Source organism: Capricornis sumatraensis, chromosome 4, assembly GCF_032405125.1.
Source record: "Capricornis sumatraensis isolate serow.1 chromosome 4, serow.2, whole genome shotgun sequence".
Taxonomy (NCBI): domain Eukaryota; kingdom Metazoa; phylum Chordata; class Mammalia; order Artiodactyla; family Bovidae; genus Capricornis; species Capricornis sumatraensis.
Genome location: NC_091072.1, coordinates 100,563,534 through 100,579,933, shown reverse-complemented (window position 1 = coordinate 100,579,933; position 16,400 = coordinate 100,563,534). Strand labels below are relative to the sequence as shown.

At 60.0% G+C, this 16,400-nt stretch overlaps 1 protein-coding gene across 1 annotated transcript in view; it reads left to right on the top strand.

Moving 5' to 3' along the window:
* LRP1 (LDL receptor related protein 1) overlaps positions 1 to 13,456 on the top strand; it is an 80,091-nt gene extending 66,635 nt beyond the window's left edge. Inside the window, exons 61-89 of the mRNA XM_068970683.1 lie at positions 255 to 443; positions 1,006 to 1,154; positions 1,562 to 1,655; positions 1,777 to 1,893; positions 2,048 to 2,167; positions 2,519 to 2,641; positions 2,796 to 2,921; positions 3,407 to 3,523; positions 4,218 to 4,324; positions 4,406 to 4,538; positions 5,181 to 5,300; positions 5,452 to 5,574; positions 5,914 to 6,054; positions 6,141 to 6,275; positions 6,354 to 6,473; positions 7,403 to 7,671; positions 8,132 to 8,310; positions 8,782 to 8,888; positions 9,138 to 9,254; positions 9,717 to 9,893; positions 10,034 to 10,174; positions 10,285 to 10,458; positions 10,681 to 10,842; positions 11,231 to 11,405; positions 11,622 to 11,723; positions 11,865 to 11,929; positions 12,010 to 12,100; positions 12,209 to 12,353; positions 12,492 to 13,456. Of these exons, the coding sequence (XP_068826784.1) occupies positions 255 to 443; positions 1,006 to 1,154; positions 1,562 to 1,655; positions 1,777 to 1,893; positions 2,048 to 2,167; positions 2,519 to 2,641; positions 2,796 to 2,921; positions 3,407 to 3,523; positions 4,218 to 4,324; positions 4,406 to 4,538; positions 5,181 to 5,300; positions 5,452 to 5,574; positions 5,914 to 6,054; positions 6,141 to 6,275; positions 6,354 to 6,473; positions 7,403 to 7,671; positions 8,132 to 8,310; positions 8,782 to 8,888; positions 9,138 to 9,254; positions 9,717 to 9,893; positions 10,034 to 10,174; positions 10,285 to 10,458; positions 10,681 to 10,842; positions 11,231 to 11,405; positions 11,622 to 11,723; positions 11,865 to 11,929; positions 12,010 to 12,100; positions 12,209 to 12,353; positions 12,492 to 12,632 (3,959 nt within the window). The 3' untranslated portion in view covers positions 12,633 to 13,456. The remainder of the gene's footprint in view (positions 1 to 254; positions 444 to 1,005; positions 1,155 to 1,561; positions 1,656 to 1,776; positions 1,894 to 2,047; positions 2,168 to 2,518; positions 2,642 to 2,795; positions 2,922 to 3,406; positions 3,524 to 4,217; positions 4,325 to 4,405; positions 4,539 to 5,180; positions 5,301 to 5,451; positions 5,575 to 5,913; positions 6,055 to 6,140; positions 6,276 to 6,353; positions 6,474 to 7,402; positions 7,672 to 8,131; positions 8,311 to 8,781; positions 8,889 to 9,137; positions 9,255 to 9,716; positions 9,894 to 10,033; positions 10,175 to 10,284; positions 10,459 to 10,680; positions 10,843 to 11,230; positions 11,406 to 11,621; positions 11,724 to 11,864; positions 11,930 to 12,009; positions 12,101 to 12,208; positions 12,354 to 12,491) is intronic.
* The last annotated feature ends 2,944 nt before the right edge of the window (positions 13,457 to 16,400 follow it).

Below are 16,400 nucleotides of genomic sequence, written 5' to 3'. Positions count from 1 at the left end.
GGGGTACGCAGCATCCCCCCACTTCCCGACAGGGAACAATGGAGAATACAGGGGCAGGACCCTGCCATCAGATGGGCCTGGAGTTGAGTTTCAGCTCTGCCATTCACTTGCTATGTGACCAGGGGCTCCAGCAGGGCTATGCCCACCTCACAGGGTTGCTGTGGGGTTGAGGGCCCAGTAGGGAAGGCACCTCATGCTGCCCAGTGCTGACCAGCGGCCTGGGCCTGACCCCCACGCCCTGCGGCCCCCCACAGTGCTAAGCCAGGACATCCCGCACATCTTCGCGCTGACCCTGTTTGAAGACTATGTCTACTGGACCGACTGGGAGACAAAATCCATCAACCGAGCCCACAAGACCACAGGTGCCAACAAGACACTCCTGATCAGTACACTGCACCGGCCCATGGACCTACACGTCTTCCACGCCCTGCGCCAGCCTGACGGTAAGCGGCTGGGGCCTGAGAGCTAGCCAGCGGCCAGCCAGGAATGAGGGGTCCTGGGGTGAGATGGGGCCCCACTGTCTCAGCAGGGGTTGCTACCCCGGTCCTTCCCCAGCACTGACTGAGCAGTGCCTGTAGACACCCGGTGATCTGGGGGGCGGTAGATAGGCTATGGTCTGGTTCTCAGGAGTTATAGCCCAGCTGGGTCCAGCCCTGGATCTTGTAGCAGCGAGGCCCCAAGGCCATCCAGCAGAGCAAGTCTTGGGGGGAAACCCCCAAGGCCAGGCCCTGAAGGCAGACAGGCCGGAGCTGAGGGAGGCCTAGCCTGACCCTGAAACCTGAAGAGAGTCCTCTCCTATCTCTGGCTTCAGCTCCCTTCCGAAAGAGCAGGGTTTGGACCTACCCTACCTCTGCCCAGGACAGATGGGCTGGGCAGCCTCTTAGAGACCAGAAAAAGTGTTCCCAGTGAGCACTGCCCTCACCCCACCAGAGGCTGGCAGCCGGGGGAGCAGTGGCCCATAACCTGGGTCCGTTTGCCACCCTTAAACCCCGTTTCCCCCGGCAGTGCCCAACCACCCTTGCAAGGTCAACAACGGCGGCTGCAGCAACCTCTGCCTGCTGTCCCCTGGAGGTGGGCACAAGTGTGCCTGTCCTACCAACTTCTACCTGGGCGGCGATGGGCGCAACTGTGTGTCCAACTGCACGGCCAGCCAGGTGAGGCTCATCCCCAGACCCCACTCACCAGTACCCCACTCCTCCTCGGACCCCACCACCCGCTCGAATGTCCTCACGCATCTGGTTTTCCCACGCTAACACCCCCACATTTCTTGCCTACCTCTTGTCTCCCCACAGCAATACTTTTATACCCGTCACCTTACACAGACACCCCCACACCCTAACCCTGACCCCCTCCTCGCCAGTACCCCCAGCCCCAAGCTCCACACAGATACCCCGCCGGCTGGCCTCCCTGCAGTCCCCAAATCCCAGCCTTCCATCCAGCTCACCCTCCCCCCAAGATACCTGACCCTCCTGCTTCTAGGAGACACACTAGCCCCTCAAAAGAAAATCTCCTGAGTTCCCCAGACCCCCACCAACCCCTCTCGCCCCAACCTGCCCTCCAGTTTGTGTGCAAGAACGACAAGTGCATCCCCTTCTGGTGGAAGTGTGACACGGAGGACGACTGCGGGGACCACTCGGACGAGCCCCCAGACTGTCGTGAGTGCCCGGGCGGGGTGGCGAGGGCGTCCTACACCAGGGCTCCCTGACTCCTGAGGCCCCAGGGGTCTGCGCCCACCCCACGCCCAGCGTCCTGATGCTGAGCATCCCTTCCTGGCAGCTGAGTTCAAGTGCCGCCCAGGACAGTTCCAGTGCTCAACGGGCATCTGCACGAACCCCGCCTTCATCTGTGATGGGGACAACGACTGCCAGGACAACAGTGATGAGGCCAACTGCGGTAAAGGGCCCTCCCTAGGATCTGGGCTTGGGTGTCTGAGCCCCCAGGCCAAGGGAGCTCGGCCTCGCTGCCTCTCCCTGCGGGAGAGGGGTCCCCACCCTGCCTGAGGCCTCCACCCACCATCACTTACCCTCCCCTCCTCCCACCCCCACAGACATCCACGTCTGCTTGCCCAGTCAGTTCAAGTGCACCAACACCAACCGCTGTATCCCCGGCATCTTCCGCTGCAATGGACAGGACAACTGCGGAGATGGCGAGGATGAAAGGGATTGCCGTGAGTGCCCCAGGCGCTGGCAGGGGCGGGGGTGTTGGAGAACCGGCATGGAAACACGGTTCACCTTGAAGTCCAGCCCCCGCTTCTTCTAGGGACCGTGCCGTTCTCAAGTTATGCTATTAGATGAGCAACATGAATTATATGGGGTGTGACTCGGTTTGCTCATAAAATCATCGTGCACATCATAGAGATGTGCAGATCCCAAAGACAAAATCACCAAGATTAGAAATAAACTGTCTCTTCCTGCAAGAAATTGCTGGCAGGACCAGGACAAGGCTAGGGCTTGGGAGAGAGAGAAGCTGTGGGGAGAGGCGAAGCGGGCCGGCCCTCACTGTCTCCCCAACCCCACAGCCGAGGTGACCTGTGCCCCCAACCAGTTCCAATGTTCCATCACCAAGCGCTGCATCCCCCGGGTCTGGGTGTGCGACCGGGACAACGACTGTGTAGACGGCAGTGACGAGCCTGCCAACTGCAGTGAGTCTCCCAGAGCCCACCCTCCCTCCACAGGGCCTGCAGCTCCCGCCACCCCCACGCGTGGCCCCCTCGGCGGCCACTCCCACCCAGCCCTCACCCTCACAGCACCTTCCTGAAAGGAGCCTTCCTCCTCACCCCGGCCACCCCCTTGCAGCCCAGATGACCTGCGGGGTGGACGAGTTCCGCTGCAAGGACTCAGGCCGCTGTATCCCGGCGCGCTGGAAGTGTGACGGAGAGGACGACTGCGGGGACGGCTCGGACGAGCCCAAAGAGGAGTGTGGTGAGCTTCCCCAAGCCTGCTTGGGAGAGGCGCCTGCTGGGGAGGGCAGGGGCTGCCCACTGCCTGAGTCCCCTCACAGCCTGTGCCACCATCTCCTAACTCCCCACCCCCACTGGCAATGGACATGAGCTTGGGCAAACCCGGGAGATGGGGAAGGACAGGGAAGCCTGGCGTGCTGCAGTCAATGGGGTCGCGGAGTCAGACACAACTCGGTGACTGAACAACTCCCACTGGCGCCTCATCAGCACACATCTGCCCACCATCTGGGCTCTGTGGCTCCCCTCCCTAAAGCAGCTCCCCCAGCTCGCGTCCCCTCTGCCCCAGAAGCTCCCATTGCCCCCACATCTCAGAACACGGCCTAGGCTGCCACTACTGACCTATGTCAGGCTGGAACGCCCACTGGCCATCCTGACTGCACCTCCCGAGACCCTAAGGTCTGCCCCCTACGCTGTCCCTGACTGGCCCCCCAATCTTGCCCCTTCTAGATGAGCGCACCTGTGAGCCCTACCAGTTCCGCTGCAAGAACAACCGCTGTGTGCCAGGCCGCTGGCAGTGCGATTACGATAACGACTGCGGGGACAACTCCGACGAGGAGAGCTGCAGTATGTCCGCGCCCCGCCCCCGCCCCCCGGCCCCCAGGTGCCCTTCCCCGGGAGACCTCTGGCGCCCCCCTGCTCAGCACCTTCCCCCACCCATCGCCACCGGGCTGCACTAGGGCAGGTGGCCACCTCCCGGGGCCAAGGGTCCGGCCCCTCCTGCCTCAGCCCCGCCCCCACTTCATGTTGTGTATTTGAGTTTGTGCCATTTCACCTCATCTCGTGTTTCTCTCCATTTTCACACTGTCCTCTCGGGGTTGCAGAGGTAGGTGTTTCTGACGTGCCCGTGCCCTGACACATCCCTGCCACTGCCCCAGAGCCCACCTGTCCCCGTGCTGTGCCAGCCCGTCATCCTTTACTGGCCTCTCCCTGAACCCTGGTGCTTGTCTTGGTGGTCTTGTCCCTCCCCATCCCTCCCCACACACAGTCTGTTCTGAGGGCAGGGCCAGGGACCCCATGCCCTCTCTCGTGTATCTGTCCCAGACCGCTAAGTGTGAGTGTGCTCTGGGCCCGGCTGGTCCCAGGAGGGCAGCCAGTTGGCTTGCCCGGGATGGGTTGGGCATCTTGGTCATCATGCCAATCCACTGTGACTTTCAGGGGCAGGGACAAGGGACACTGCTCTGCAAGGGCTGGAGATGCTCTCGAGGCTGAGTCCCTATGCCCACCCTCCTGGGGCCTGTCTCTCCCTGTCCCTCCCCAGCCCCCCGGCCCTGCTCTGAGAGTGAGTTCTCCTGTGCCAATGGCCGCTGCATCGCTGGGCGCTGGAAATGCGATGGGGATCATGACTGTGCGGATGGCTCAGACGAGGTGGGCAGGGAGACCAGATGGAGAGAGGGTCGGACTTAGAAGAGTCAGGTCTGATCAGGACACCTGCTCCCGTGCCCACAGAAAGACTGCACTCCCCGCTGTGACATGGACCAGTTCCAGTGCAAGAGTGGCCATTGCATCCCGCTGCGCTGGCGCTGTGATGCAGATGCAGACTGCATGGATGGCAGTGACGAGGAGGCCTGTGGCACTGGCGGTGAGGCCGCCCACCCCATAGTAACACTTAATCAAAGAGCCAGTTGAAATCCAGCAGAAACCTGAGGGCCGTATCCATCCAGGCCCCACCCCACAAGTTCCAACATGGCTTAGTCAGCTGTCCTGAGAAGCCGAGTCCCTGCTCATTTGTCCTTTCCTGGAGCAGTGAGGCAGCACCTGCTGCTGGCCTGGGCTCGACAGTCCAGAGGGGGACATGGAGAGCCTGAGTGACGGAAGGTTGGAGCTTGGAGCAGTGAGGGCATCCTGGCTCTGGGCTGGTGGGCTGAGGCCAGAGACTGGAACCCAAGTCCCCTGACTCCCAGGCGAGGGGTCCTCCTCTGTACCTGCCACTTCATGACAGTGGGCCCTGGGCCCTGCCCCAACACCAGAAACAGGGCTCTCTGGACACTTCCCCAAAATGACCTCTTCTCCCCAAAATACCAGAGGAGGCAGTTCTGCCCAGCTACCTGGCTAGTGGTAGAAAATGAGGAAGCCTAGGTTCTATCCAGTGGTGGTTCCACTGCTTTCCTGGAGTGCCCTCTAGGTCTCGCCATGGAAGGAGGGGTCTGGCCACGAGACCCGGCCCCCAGTAAACTGGGGGCTCAGAGCTCATTCTTTACTCTTTGCTCTCTCCGGCGCCCAGTGCGGACCTGCCCCCTTGACGAATTCCAGTGCAACAACACCCTATGCAAGCCGCTGGCATGGAAATGCGACGGCGAGGACGATTGCGGGGACAACTCAGACGAGAACCCAGAGGAGTGCGGTGAGGCTCCAGGGTGGCTGCCCAGCTCAAAGGGGGCGGGGTGGGGCGGGGCTCCAGACGGGGCGGGGCTCTCCCGCTCCCTGGAGGCCCTCAGCGGGGTGGGGGGACCCCTGAGACTGATTCTGACTCTGTCCTCTCGCCCCCACTGCAGCCAGGTTTGTGTGTCCTCCAAACCGGCCCTTCCGTTGCAAGAACGACCGCGTCTGCCTATGGATCGGGCGCCAGTGCGACGGCACGGACAACTGCGGGGATGGGACGGATGAGGAGGACTGTGGTGAGCAGGGGGCCAGTGAGGGGGGTTCTGGGGGGCGCCTGGAGTGGGGATGCTGCACAAGCGGTGGGAGTGGCCCAAGTGGGAGCTGTATCTGGTAGATCGATTCAGGGAAAGGGGAGGATCCACTGCCGGGAGCCTGGGGGCCCTATCTTGGCAGGAGAGAAACCCCTGGGGAAGGCATTGAAGCGGAGACTGGGAATCTGAACAGTTTAACCAACTTCCTCTGAGGCTTGAGAGCCAGGCTTGGGGCCCCTCTACCTGTGACTGAGCCGGGGGGTTCCTGTGGGAAGCGGGGGCAGGGTGGTAAATACCAGGACCTGAAGCCCCGCTCTCCTCCAGAGCCGCCCACCACCCAGACCTCCCACTGCAAAGACAAGAAGGAGTTTCTGTGCCGGAACCAGCGCTGCCTCTCCTCCTCCCTGCGCTGCAACATGTTCGATGACTGCGGGGACGGCTCTGATGAGGAGGACTGCAGCATGGGTGAGGGTGAGACCCACGTGCCGGCGTGGGCGGGGGCCGGGGGAACGGAGAGCCAAAGCGCCGGCCTAGACTCATTGTCTCCGCAGACCCCAAGCTGACCAGCTGCGCCACCAACGCCAGCATCTGCGGGGATGAGGCCCGCTGCGTGCGCACCGAGAAAGCCGCCTACTGTGCCTGCCGCACTGGCTTCCACACGGTGCCAGGCCAACCCGGATGCCAGGGTAGGAAGGGGGAGTCCAAGAGGCGGGCAGAAGCCCCCCGCCGCGAGACTCTCCCTGACCCGGGCGTGTAACCCCCAGACATCAACGAGTGCCTGCGCTTCGGCACCTGCTCGCAGCTCTGCAACAACACCAAGGGCGGCCACCTGTGCAGCTGCGCGCGCAACTTCATGAAGACGCACAACACCTGCAAGGCGGAAGGTAGGCTCTGAGAGGGTGGAGAGAGGGGCGGGGCTTACAACGCCGGGATAGTAAATGAACCTGAGATGCGGTGTCTTCCTTTGGGCACTCTTGCCCAAGCCTGCGATTCCAGACCCACCGGCCAGCTTCCTGAACACGGCTGGCAGCCGTGCAGAGGCCAGAGGTCCTGGGGCGAGAGCATCACCACTCACACAGTCAAGAGTACCCCACCTGCATCTTCCCATTGTGTTTTTATCAGCTTTACTGAGGTATCAGTGACAAAACTGTCAGATATTTAATGTGTGCAAGGTGATCTGATGTACATACACCTTGTGAAAGAATTCTCCCTATTGAGTTAATTAACACGTCCTTCATTCACATATTTACTTTTTTTTTTTTTTGGTGAGAACATGCTTTGATGCACACCTGCACCTTCCTCATGCCTCTATACAAAGACACCTCATATCCATGTACACACACCCAGGCACACACAACCCCAAATATGTCCAAGTGCACTCATCTGCCCATGCACACCTACACGCCTCCATGGCGGTGCTCATGTACACCCACATGTGTGTGCACCTATGAGCAGATATCAGACATTATGGAGCAGAGAGTGTGGTGATGTCTGCAGAGGCCGTGAGGAGGCAGAGGTCCCTGAGGCTTGAGGAGGGGGGACAGCTTTCTGGAGTAGCAGGTCACCCTAGATCACCTCAGGAGAGGAGGAAGTTCAAGGACTCAGGCTGGAGCCCTTAAGCCTGGCACTGGGGTGGGATGAGCAGACGCTTCGGGCCACGTCAGATGGCTTGATTAGGAGAGAGACATTGTTAATGTGAAAGGGGTGGGACTGGGGAGGGAGCACAGCTTGCCCAGCTCTTTCCAGCACCAGGCCCGACAGCCCCCAGCCTGCGCTTCCATCCCCGCCAACATCTGGACTCTTGTCCCTCCAGGCTCTGAGTATCAGGTCCTGTATATCGCTGACGACAATGAGATCCGCAGCCTGTTCCCCAGCCACCCCCATTCGGCTTACGAGCAGGCCTTCCAGGGTGACGAGAGCGTCCGCATCGATGCCATGGATGTCCACGTCAAGGCTGGCCGCGTCTACTGGACCAACTGGCACACAGGCACCATCTCCTACCGCAGCCTGCCCCCTGCTGCACCTCCCACCACTTCCAATCGCCACCGGCGACAGATTGACCGGGGCGTCACCCACCTCAATGTGAGCACCCAGCCTGGGGTGGGACCTACGTGGAGGCACAGACTGGGTGGGAAGTCTGCAAACAGCAGATGGTTCAGAGCAGAGTTTGCAGAGGACAGTGGCAGGGGCAAAGGCTGAGGCTGGCATGCGGGGTGACCTTCAGATGGCGTCATGAGGCATGAACAGCAGGCAGGCAGGCATAGCAGCACTGTCGTCAGTAGGTGGCGCCGCCACGTGGCGGCCCGAGGCTGCAGGGCACCGTGGGCACTTGGCCTTCAGCGTCAGAGCCCTGTTCAGTTCCTGAACGTCACAGCCGGCACACCGGGTCCATGTTGCCAAGCTCTTGAGCCTCTTTGGGCCTCACTTTGTTCCTCCTTAACGCAGGGTAATGGTAACAGCAGGGACCGGGAGTGCGGGAATGGATAATGGGCAGGAAGGCCAAAGGCGGTAACCTCTGAACCTGTGACACCCCCCCATCCAGATTTCAGGGCTCAAGATGCCAAGGGGCATCGCCATTGACTGGGTGGCTGGGAATGTGTACTGGACCGACTCAGGCCGGGATGTGATCGAGGTTGCACAGATGAAGGGCGAGAACCGCAAGACGCTCATCTCCGGCATGATCGACGAGCCCCACGCCATTGTGGTGGACCCACTGAGAGGGTACGCGAGGGTGCTGTGGGGAGGCATCTGGGCTGAGGCTCGGAAGCCCCTGGGATGGAGGTGGGTGCCCAGCCACCAGCGTGGGTGTTTCCTCCCAGACTAGCCTGAGGTCAGTGTCCTCTGCAGGCCCCTGGGTCTTCCAGGCTGCGTCCAGCCCTGGCCCTCCCTGATGTCACCTGCGGTCATACTGGCTTGCCCAGCTGGGGCCTGGCTTCTCCTGGGCTGGCTGTCATGGGCAGCCAGGTTCTGGGCTTCTCCTCTGCTCCAGGGGTACAGAACTGGGACCTGAGCAGCACATAGCAGTTTTAGAGATCTTTAACCTGGTCAGGAGGTTGACTTCCTTTGACTCTCTATGGAGGGGATGGACAGAACACTCTCCTCTCTGTGTACCCGGCAGTCTCTGTGTTCCCCTTGAGTGACCTCCTCTGGGAACCCGCGTCCTACCCACACTCACTTCTTGTCCCTCCCCAGCACCATGTACTGGTCAGACTGGGGGAACCACCCCAAGATTGAAACAGCAGCAATGGATGGAACCCTTCGGGAGACGCTGGTTCAGGACAACATCCAATGGCCCACAGGTCCATGCTGCAGGGGCGGGGATGGAGGAGAGGTGGACTCGCTGAGCTCAGGGCCACACAAAAGTTGGGGAGGGGAGGGGGCTTGGACTGGGATGGGACAGAGGGGTTGTGGAGGCTTTTCCCAGAAAAGGTGACTGCGCGTGACCATGGGGACAGGGTGGAGCCATCCCAAACATGGACACCGTTCTGCTTGCTCCCCGAGCTTGGGGTGGGAAGGCCAGGCCCTCACAGGGCTCTCTGCTCCCCCAGGCCTGGCTGTGGATTATCACAATGAACGGCTTTACTGGGCGGATGCCAAGCTCTCAGTCATCGGTAGCATCCGGCTCAACGGCACGGACCCCATCGTGGCTGCTGACAGCAAACGAGGTCAGCCTCCACCAGCAGTCTTACAGCCCTGACCTCAGGCCTCTGCCCTCCCCTGCGGGCCCAAGGCCTCACCGAGTGCCTGCCATCCTCCTCACCTGGCCCTCAGCAGTCCTGCAGTGCCTTTTGGGCCCCTCCCAACCAGTCACCCCCAGGACCAGTCCTGCAGGCCTGAGTCCACCCTGACCCTCTGGGCCCCCTTTACATTCATTCATTCTACCAATAGGTATTGAGCTGCGTGGAGGTGACATGGGTGATAATGGGAACTTGGCACACGTGGGGAGAGGGAGCAGAAGTCCCTCCTGACCCCACAATTCAGAGGCTGATGGGACCTGTTGCCAGTGGGAGGAATAGGTTGAGGGGTGGTGTGAACAGGACGTGTTCAGCTTGAGGTCCCCGAGAGCCTTGGGACCCAGTGACAGGAGAGTGTGACTAAGGTCTGAGTCCCCTCTGACTTCTCCCCAGGCCTGAGTCACCCCTTCAGCATTGATGTCTTCGAGGATTACATCTATGGCGTCACCTACATCAATAATCGTGTCTTCAAGATCCATAAGTTTGGACACAGCCCCTTGATCAACCTGACTGGGGGCCTGAGCCACGCCTCCGATGTGGTCCTGTACCACCAGCACAAGCAGCCTGAAGGTGGGCAGAGAGGGAGAGCCCGGGCCGGGGCAGGGAAGGCCCAAGGGTGCTGTCTCCAGGCTGCAGCCTCAGGTTTTGGTGGGAAGGGGAGGTTCTGGGTCACAGGACTCAGCCTTCTCCCACGCTGCCCACCTCTGCAGTGACCAACCCCTGTGACCGCAAAAAGTGCGAGTGGCTCTGCCTGCTGAGTCCCAGTGGGCCCGTCTGCACCTGTCCCAATGGGAAGCGACTGGACAATGGCACCTGTGTGGCTGTGCCCTCGCCGACGCCCCCGCCGGACGGTATGCTCACGCCCCTCCCTGGCCCCTCATCCCTGCCCCGGAACCGTCCTCCCTACAGCCCCTGAATCCACCCCCTACGCCGGCTCTGCCCTTGACAACCCTTCCTGCAGCTCCTCGGCCTGGAACCTGCAACCTACAATGTTTCAACGGCGGCAGCTGCTTCCTCAACGCACGGAGGCAGCCTAAGTGTCGATGCCAGCCCCGTTACACAGGCGACAAGTGTGAGCTGGACCAGTGCTGGGAGCACTGTCGCAACGGGGGCACCTGCGCTGCCTCTCCCTCCGGTATGGCCTTTGGTTCTTCTGCCAGGACTCCTCCTGGCCCCTGGGCCCTGCTGCCCCCAAGCCACCTCTGCCCTGCCTTAGTTCACCTCTGCTGCCCTCCCACCTGCTGCCCCCAACCCCAGCGTTGCTGTCCTCTGCTGCCTGCCTCCCAGCCCTGTTCCCCTGCAGTAGGGCCAGGCGGTCAGTGGGCCACAGTCCTGCTCACACGTCGTCTCCCGCCAGGCATGCCCACGTGCCGGTGCCCCACAGGCTTCACGGGCCCCAAATGCACCCAGCAGGTGTGTGCAGGCTACTGTGCCAACAACAGCACCTGCACGGTCAACCAGGGCAACCAGCCCCAGTGCCGATGCCTGCCCGGCTTCCTGGGGGACCGCTGCCAGTACCGTGAGTGAGCCACCCCTGGGCCCCGGCCAGGGATGATGGAGGCGGGGATGGGGGGTGTGTGGGTCACAGGGGCTAGTTCTAGGGAAGGAGGCCATTCGCAGCTCAGCCAGGCTCGAGGTACCAGGGCTTCTCCCCAGGGAGAGGTCAGCACACCCCTGCTGCCCAGAGGTAGTGAACCCTCTGGCATCGGGATTATTCAAGCAAAAGCAGTGCCCTGTTGGGATCCTCCCAGACATCTTTGTAACCCTGGAGCCTGTGACATGGAGACAGTGGGGGGCTCAGGAGGAGGTGGAAGTCACCCCAAAGGCCAGAGGCCCCCCACCACCTCTAGAGGACCCTCATGACAGTGGGGCTTGAGGCACCTCCTCTCCCATCCCCTGAACCACAGGACAGTGCTCTGGCTACTGTGAGAACTTCGGCACGTGCCAGATGGCCGCCGACGGCTCCCGCCAGTGCCGCTGCACAGCCTACTTTGAGGGGCCCAGGTGTGAGGTGAACAAGTGTAGCCGCTGTCTCGACGGGGCCTGTGTGGTAAACAAGCAGAGCGGGGATGTCACCTGCAAGTGAGTGGGGCCCACTCCCAGTCTGTCCCACCCTCCACCCTCTCTCCACCAGCCTAACCCACCCTCCCGAACCCAGCCTGCCCCTTCCCAGCCTCTTGGACACCCTCCCAGCCCCGCCCCTTCCCAGCCTCTTGGACACCCTCCCAGCCCCGCCCCTTCCCAGCCTCTTGGACACCCTCCACCAGCCCCGCCCAGCCGCTGCCCTCCTCCCCGCAGCTGTTCCGATGGCCGGGTGGCCCCCAGCTGTCTGACCTGCGTTGGCCACTGCAGCAATGGCGGTTCCTGCACCATGAACAGCAAAATGATGCCTGAGTGCCAGTGAGTTGGGCCTGTGCCTCACCAAGGCCTAGATCAGCCTTCCCTCCCCCAAGTTTGAGCCAGACCAGCAGGAGCCTACGGTTCCTCCCAGTTTCCCTGGTGGATGGCATGCCCACTCAGCTCTGCCCCTCCCGTCTGCAGGTGCCCACCCCACATGGCGGGACCCCGGTGTGAGGAACAAGTGGTCGGCCAGCAGCAGCCTGGACGTAGGTGGAAGGGATGTGGGATGGAGGGCTTTGTGCCTCTGAGGCCTTTTGGACTCAGCTTCCCTCCTCTTTGCCTCTAGATATGGCCTCCATCCTAATTCCTCTGCTGTTGCTGCTGCTGATGCTTCTGGTAGCCGGAGTGGTATTCTGGTACAAGCGGCGAGTCCGAGGGTGAGTTGTGGGGAGTCTGGAAAATTAGGGCCACGATGTTACTGCCCTAGTCCCACCCCCTCCTAGAATCCCTGCCCTCATGCTCCCACCTTCCCCCCGCCCACCCAGGGCTAAGGGCTTCCAGCACCAGCGGATGACCAACGGGGCCATGAATGTGGAGATTGGGAATCCCACCTATAAGATGTATGAAGGTGGGGAGCCTGATGATGTAGGGGGCCTACTGGATGCGGACTTCGCCCTGGACCCTGACAAGGTGGGCTGGGAGGGGGCTTCCAGGACAGGAACAGAGGGCTGTGGGTGGGGCAACCAAGTGTGTTGGGCTGGATGATGGAATGAATGGAGGTAGGTGGAAGGTACCTGAGCCCAACCTGAACCCTCTGTTGCCTTGCAGCCCACCAACTTCACCAACCCCGTGTATGCCACACTATACATGGGCGGTCATGGCAGCCGCCACTCCCTGGCCAGCACGGACGAGAAGCGAGAACTCCTGGGCCGGGGCCCTGAGGATGAGATAGGGGACCCCTTGGCGTAGGGTCCTACACCATTGGACTTCCCCAGAGAGCCTCCTGCCCCCGGCCAGAGAAGTCCTTCAAGGAGCCCCCCTCTTGCCCAGCCAACCCCTCCCCAGCCCTGCTGGGATGTATAAATGTAAAAAATGAAGGAATTACTTTTTATATGTGAGTGAGCAAGCGAGCAAGCGAGCACAGTATTATCTCTTTCCGTTCTCCTTCCTGCCTGCTCCTCAGCAAACCCCCCCCCCATGCTGCCTTCCGGGAGGGGGGGAACAGGAAAGGGGCTCCTGCAAATTACAGGTATAAGGGAGCCCTGCCTCCCACCTTCCCACCAAAAACGCACCCCCACTGGGAGAGCTGGTGGTGCTGTGTCCCCCTCCTTGTACAAGACACTTTGTCAAGGCTCTCCCCTCTCACCCCCCCGCCCCCCGCCCACCCTGCCAGTCCCCTGAGGGCTGATTCTGGGATCCTGAGGAGGGTGAGTCCTTTGCTGCCCTTGTCTGGAAGATCTGGCTCTGGCTGAGGTAGGAAGGGAAGGATGGAGTTTTTTAGTTCTTCTTGTGGGGAGGCCATCCCATGCCCCAGCCCCCACTCTAGGGGCACCTCTGAGATGGCCACGCTCAGCATCCCTCCCAGACAGGCCCTCCCCTTCTCCAGTGCCCCCACTGTGGCTCCCAGGGCTGGAGACTTTCTTTGGTAAACAGTCCCCCCAGGCTCCCCTCCCCTGGGGATGAGGAGGAAGTGGGGCACACCAAGGAAGGGCAAGCGGGCAGCCCCGTTTTGGGGACATGAACGTTTTAATAATTTTTGCTGAATTCCTTTACAACTAAATAACACAGATATTGTTATAAATAAAATTGTAAAAAAAAAAAAAGGCGTTTGTGTCTGAATGTGAGACTCTGGAGCTGACCTGTGCTTGCATGCTCCAGCCACCAGAGGGAGCCATGCTCTGTACTGGAGGACGGCTGTAGCATCTGGTCTTCAGTGCCCTTCTGGCCTCCATCCCTTCCGGCTGGGCTGTGGCAGGGAAGCGGGTGGCATGTAACTTGACCAGAAAGACCTACTTCTCCTGGCTGTGTCAACTTGAGCCAGTGACTTCACCTCTCTGAAACATGTGATCTCTCTGGCCGTTGGACACTTAACTCCAGGATCTGTATTTTCTCTGCACTGTCACTTTTAAGAGACAACACTGCCACCCATCCTTAAAATGCTCTTCCATGGTGAAAAATCCCACAATAAGAGATGAACACACTGGGATTGTGAACGACTTTCTAGTGCTTTAGGATGGTCCCATTCCCATTCAGCTAAGTTTGCTCTTGAAGCATTAACATCTCACACCTCATAGAGACTAATTAATCAGATGTCAAGAGTAAGAACCCTGGGTTCAGGAAAAGGAAGGCATTTGTAGTTAAAGCTGGGAAGACCAGTTTTCCAGGTCTAATGGGCCACCAACAAACCCAGTTCACATCCCAGGTGTTGATGACTGCTACAGTCAAAGGGGGTCCCAAATGTGCTAAGTGGTTTCAGTTGTGTCCAACTCTTTGGAACCCTATGGACTGGTTCCTCTGTCCATGGGATTCTCCAGACAAGAATACTGGAGTGGATTGCCATGCCCTCCTCCAGGGCATCTTTCTGACCCAGGGATCAAACCGTCATCTCATGTGTCCTGCCTGCACTGGCAGGCAAGTTCTTTACCACTAGCGCCACCTGGAAAGCCCAGGTCTACAATTCCTGTGCAGAAGGTCACACTGCTTTACATGATCCTAGATTGAGAAAGGGTTACAGCCCTTTTCCTACAGTAGCAAATATGCTCAAGGAAGGCAGCTTTAAGCATCTAAAGAAACCTAGTGTGTATGTTAGTCACTCAGTCGTGTCCAACTCTTTGCAACCCCATGGACTATAGCCCACCAGACTCCTCTGTTCATGGAATTCTCCAGGCAAGAATACTGGAGCAGGAGGCCATTCCCTTCTCCAGGGGATCTTCCTCATTGCAGGCAGATTCTTTACCCTCTGAGCCCCAGGGAAGCCCAAAGAACCCTTACCCAACTCCCAAAAGAGGAGCATTGCTTTTCATTCCTCCTTCATCCCTGGCTCAACTTTCTCAGTCTATTCCTCCTCTCTTGAGGAAGCTATGGATCCATCCACCTCCAGAAACAAGAGCCCTCCCCTTCCCTCTTAGCCTTGAGGTCCCAGCTCCAGCCTCAGCTTCCAAACCAGTTCTGCCATCTTCCATTGGCTCCCTGGCTCCCTAGGGCCCCAGAGCAGAGCCATCCTCCTAGGGAAAAGGGGCGTCCTTGTTGATTGCTTAGAGGGAGGCTTGTGTCATCATCTGTCCACCAGGTGGCGTACACACTCCTGCAGCGCAGCTCATTCGGAAGGCCAGCACAGCCCCCTCCCTAGCACACTAATTATGCACCTGCCCTCGGACCCCAGTCCGGCCTCTCACTTCCTTCCCTGGGGCTATTCTGCCACACCCCCTCTACTCTCCTCCAGCCGGCTCCTCCCCCTCCCCCAGCGCCTATCTGCTCCCCACCACCAGCAGCCCCACACCCTCACTCCCTCCCTCTGCCAGCCGTGCATCTGGCGCCCCCGGGGAGCCACTGATTCTCTGCCTGTCGCCTCAAGATCCTGGGCAGAGCGAGAGGGGCCCCCAGCTGCGGCTTGGAACACACACCCCTCCAGTCAGCATCCTTCCTCTGCCCACCAGGACGGCCAGGAGAGGGTTTACCTGAAGGCAGTGCTCAAAAATTCCCCACCTGGCAAGGATGGCAGAGAGACCTAAGACAGAGATGGAGAAGAGACAGGGGCAAAACCAGAGGCTGATATAGAAGGAATGAGAGAGACAGAGATGGAGACAGGGAGTGGGGTGTGTGTGTGTGTATGAGAGTGAAGAAGCTGGAGAGAGGAAGCTGTGGCCTGAGACTAGCAAAAGGAGACGAGGTGGGGTGGGTCAGGACTCCCGAAAAAGAGGATGGGCTTCTGTCCTGGGTACCATGGGCCTGAGTGTGCCCCCTGCCCCCGCTACCCACTACCCCCTCAGCAGCCCCTGTGTTTGGCACTCAGGCTCAGGGTTCTGGATGGAGCCTTGTGGCCCGTGGCCTGGCTGTTCCTGCCTCTCCCCGCCTCCCTCTCTGCCCCACCTACACCCAGGTTCCTGATCCAGGCTCCTGTCTGTCTCTCCCAGAGTCTCTGTGTCCACTTCATCTTCTCAGCATTCCTGATCCTTGTTTTGTGTCTTGTCACATCCATGTGTCTGTCTATCTGTTTATGTGTGCCCGGGCTTGTCTTTTGGACTGCCAGTGCCAGCCTACACCTGTGTGTGTCCATCACTGTCTGTGAATGTCCACCTTTCTGCCAAGGCAAGGAAGGCAGGGTCGGCTCTGTGTACCTGGCTGGGTATGCATGTCTCTTGATGACAGTTGCATTTATCTCTTGGGTCTCTGTGTATGCACACTCTGTGTAAACCGACGGTGTCCATCTACGTGGACCAGTGCCGCTAGGCATGCACCTGTCTGTGTATGTGTGTGCTGTTCTCTGTGTGAATGTGTTTCACTCTGCCTCTATGCTCGCCTTTACTGTGTGGCCTGCCCCTTCGAGGCACCTGCATGCATGCCTGTGGGCATGTGTTGGGGTCTCCCAGTATGCATCTGTCTCTGTCTCTTTGCTTGTCCCTATCTCTCCTGCTGTCGAGGTGTCGGTCATACCACAACCTCAGCCACAGCCTCAGTGCATAGCAACAGCTGACAGCTGAAGACTCCCTGGGCAGGAGAGAGAGAGAGACTAGGGGG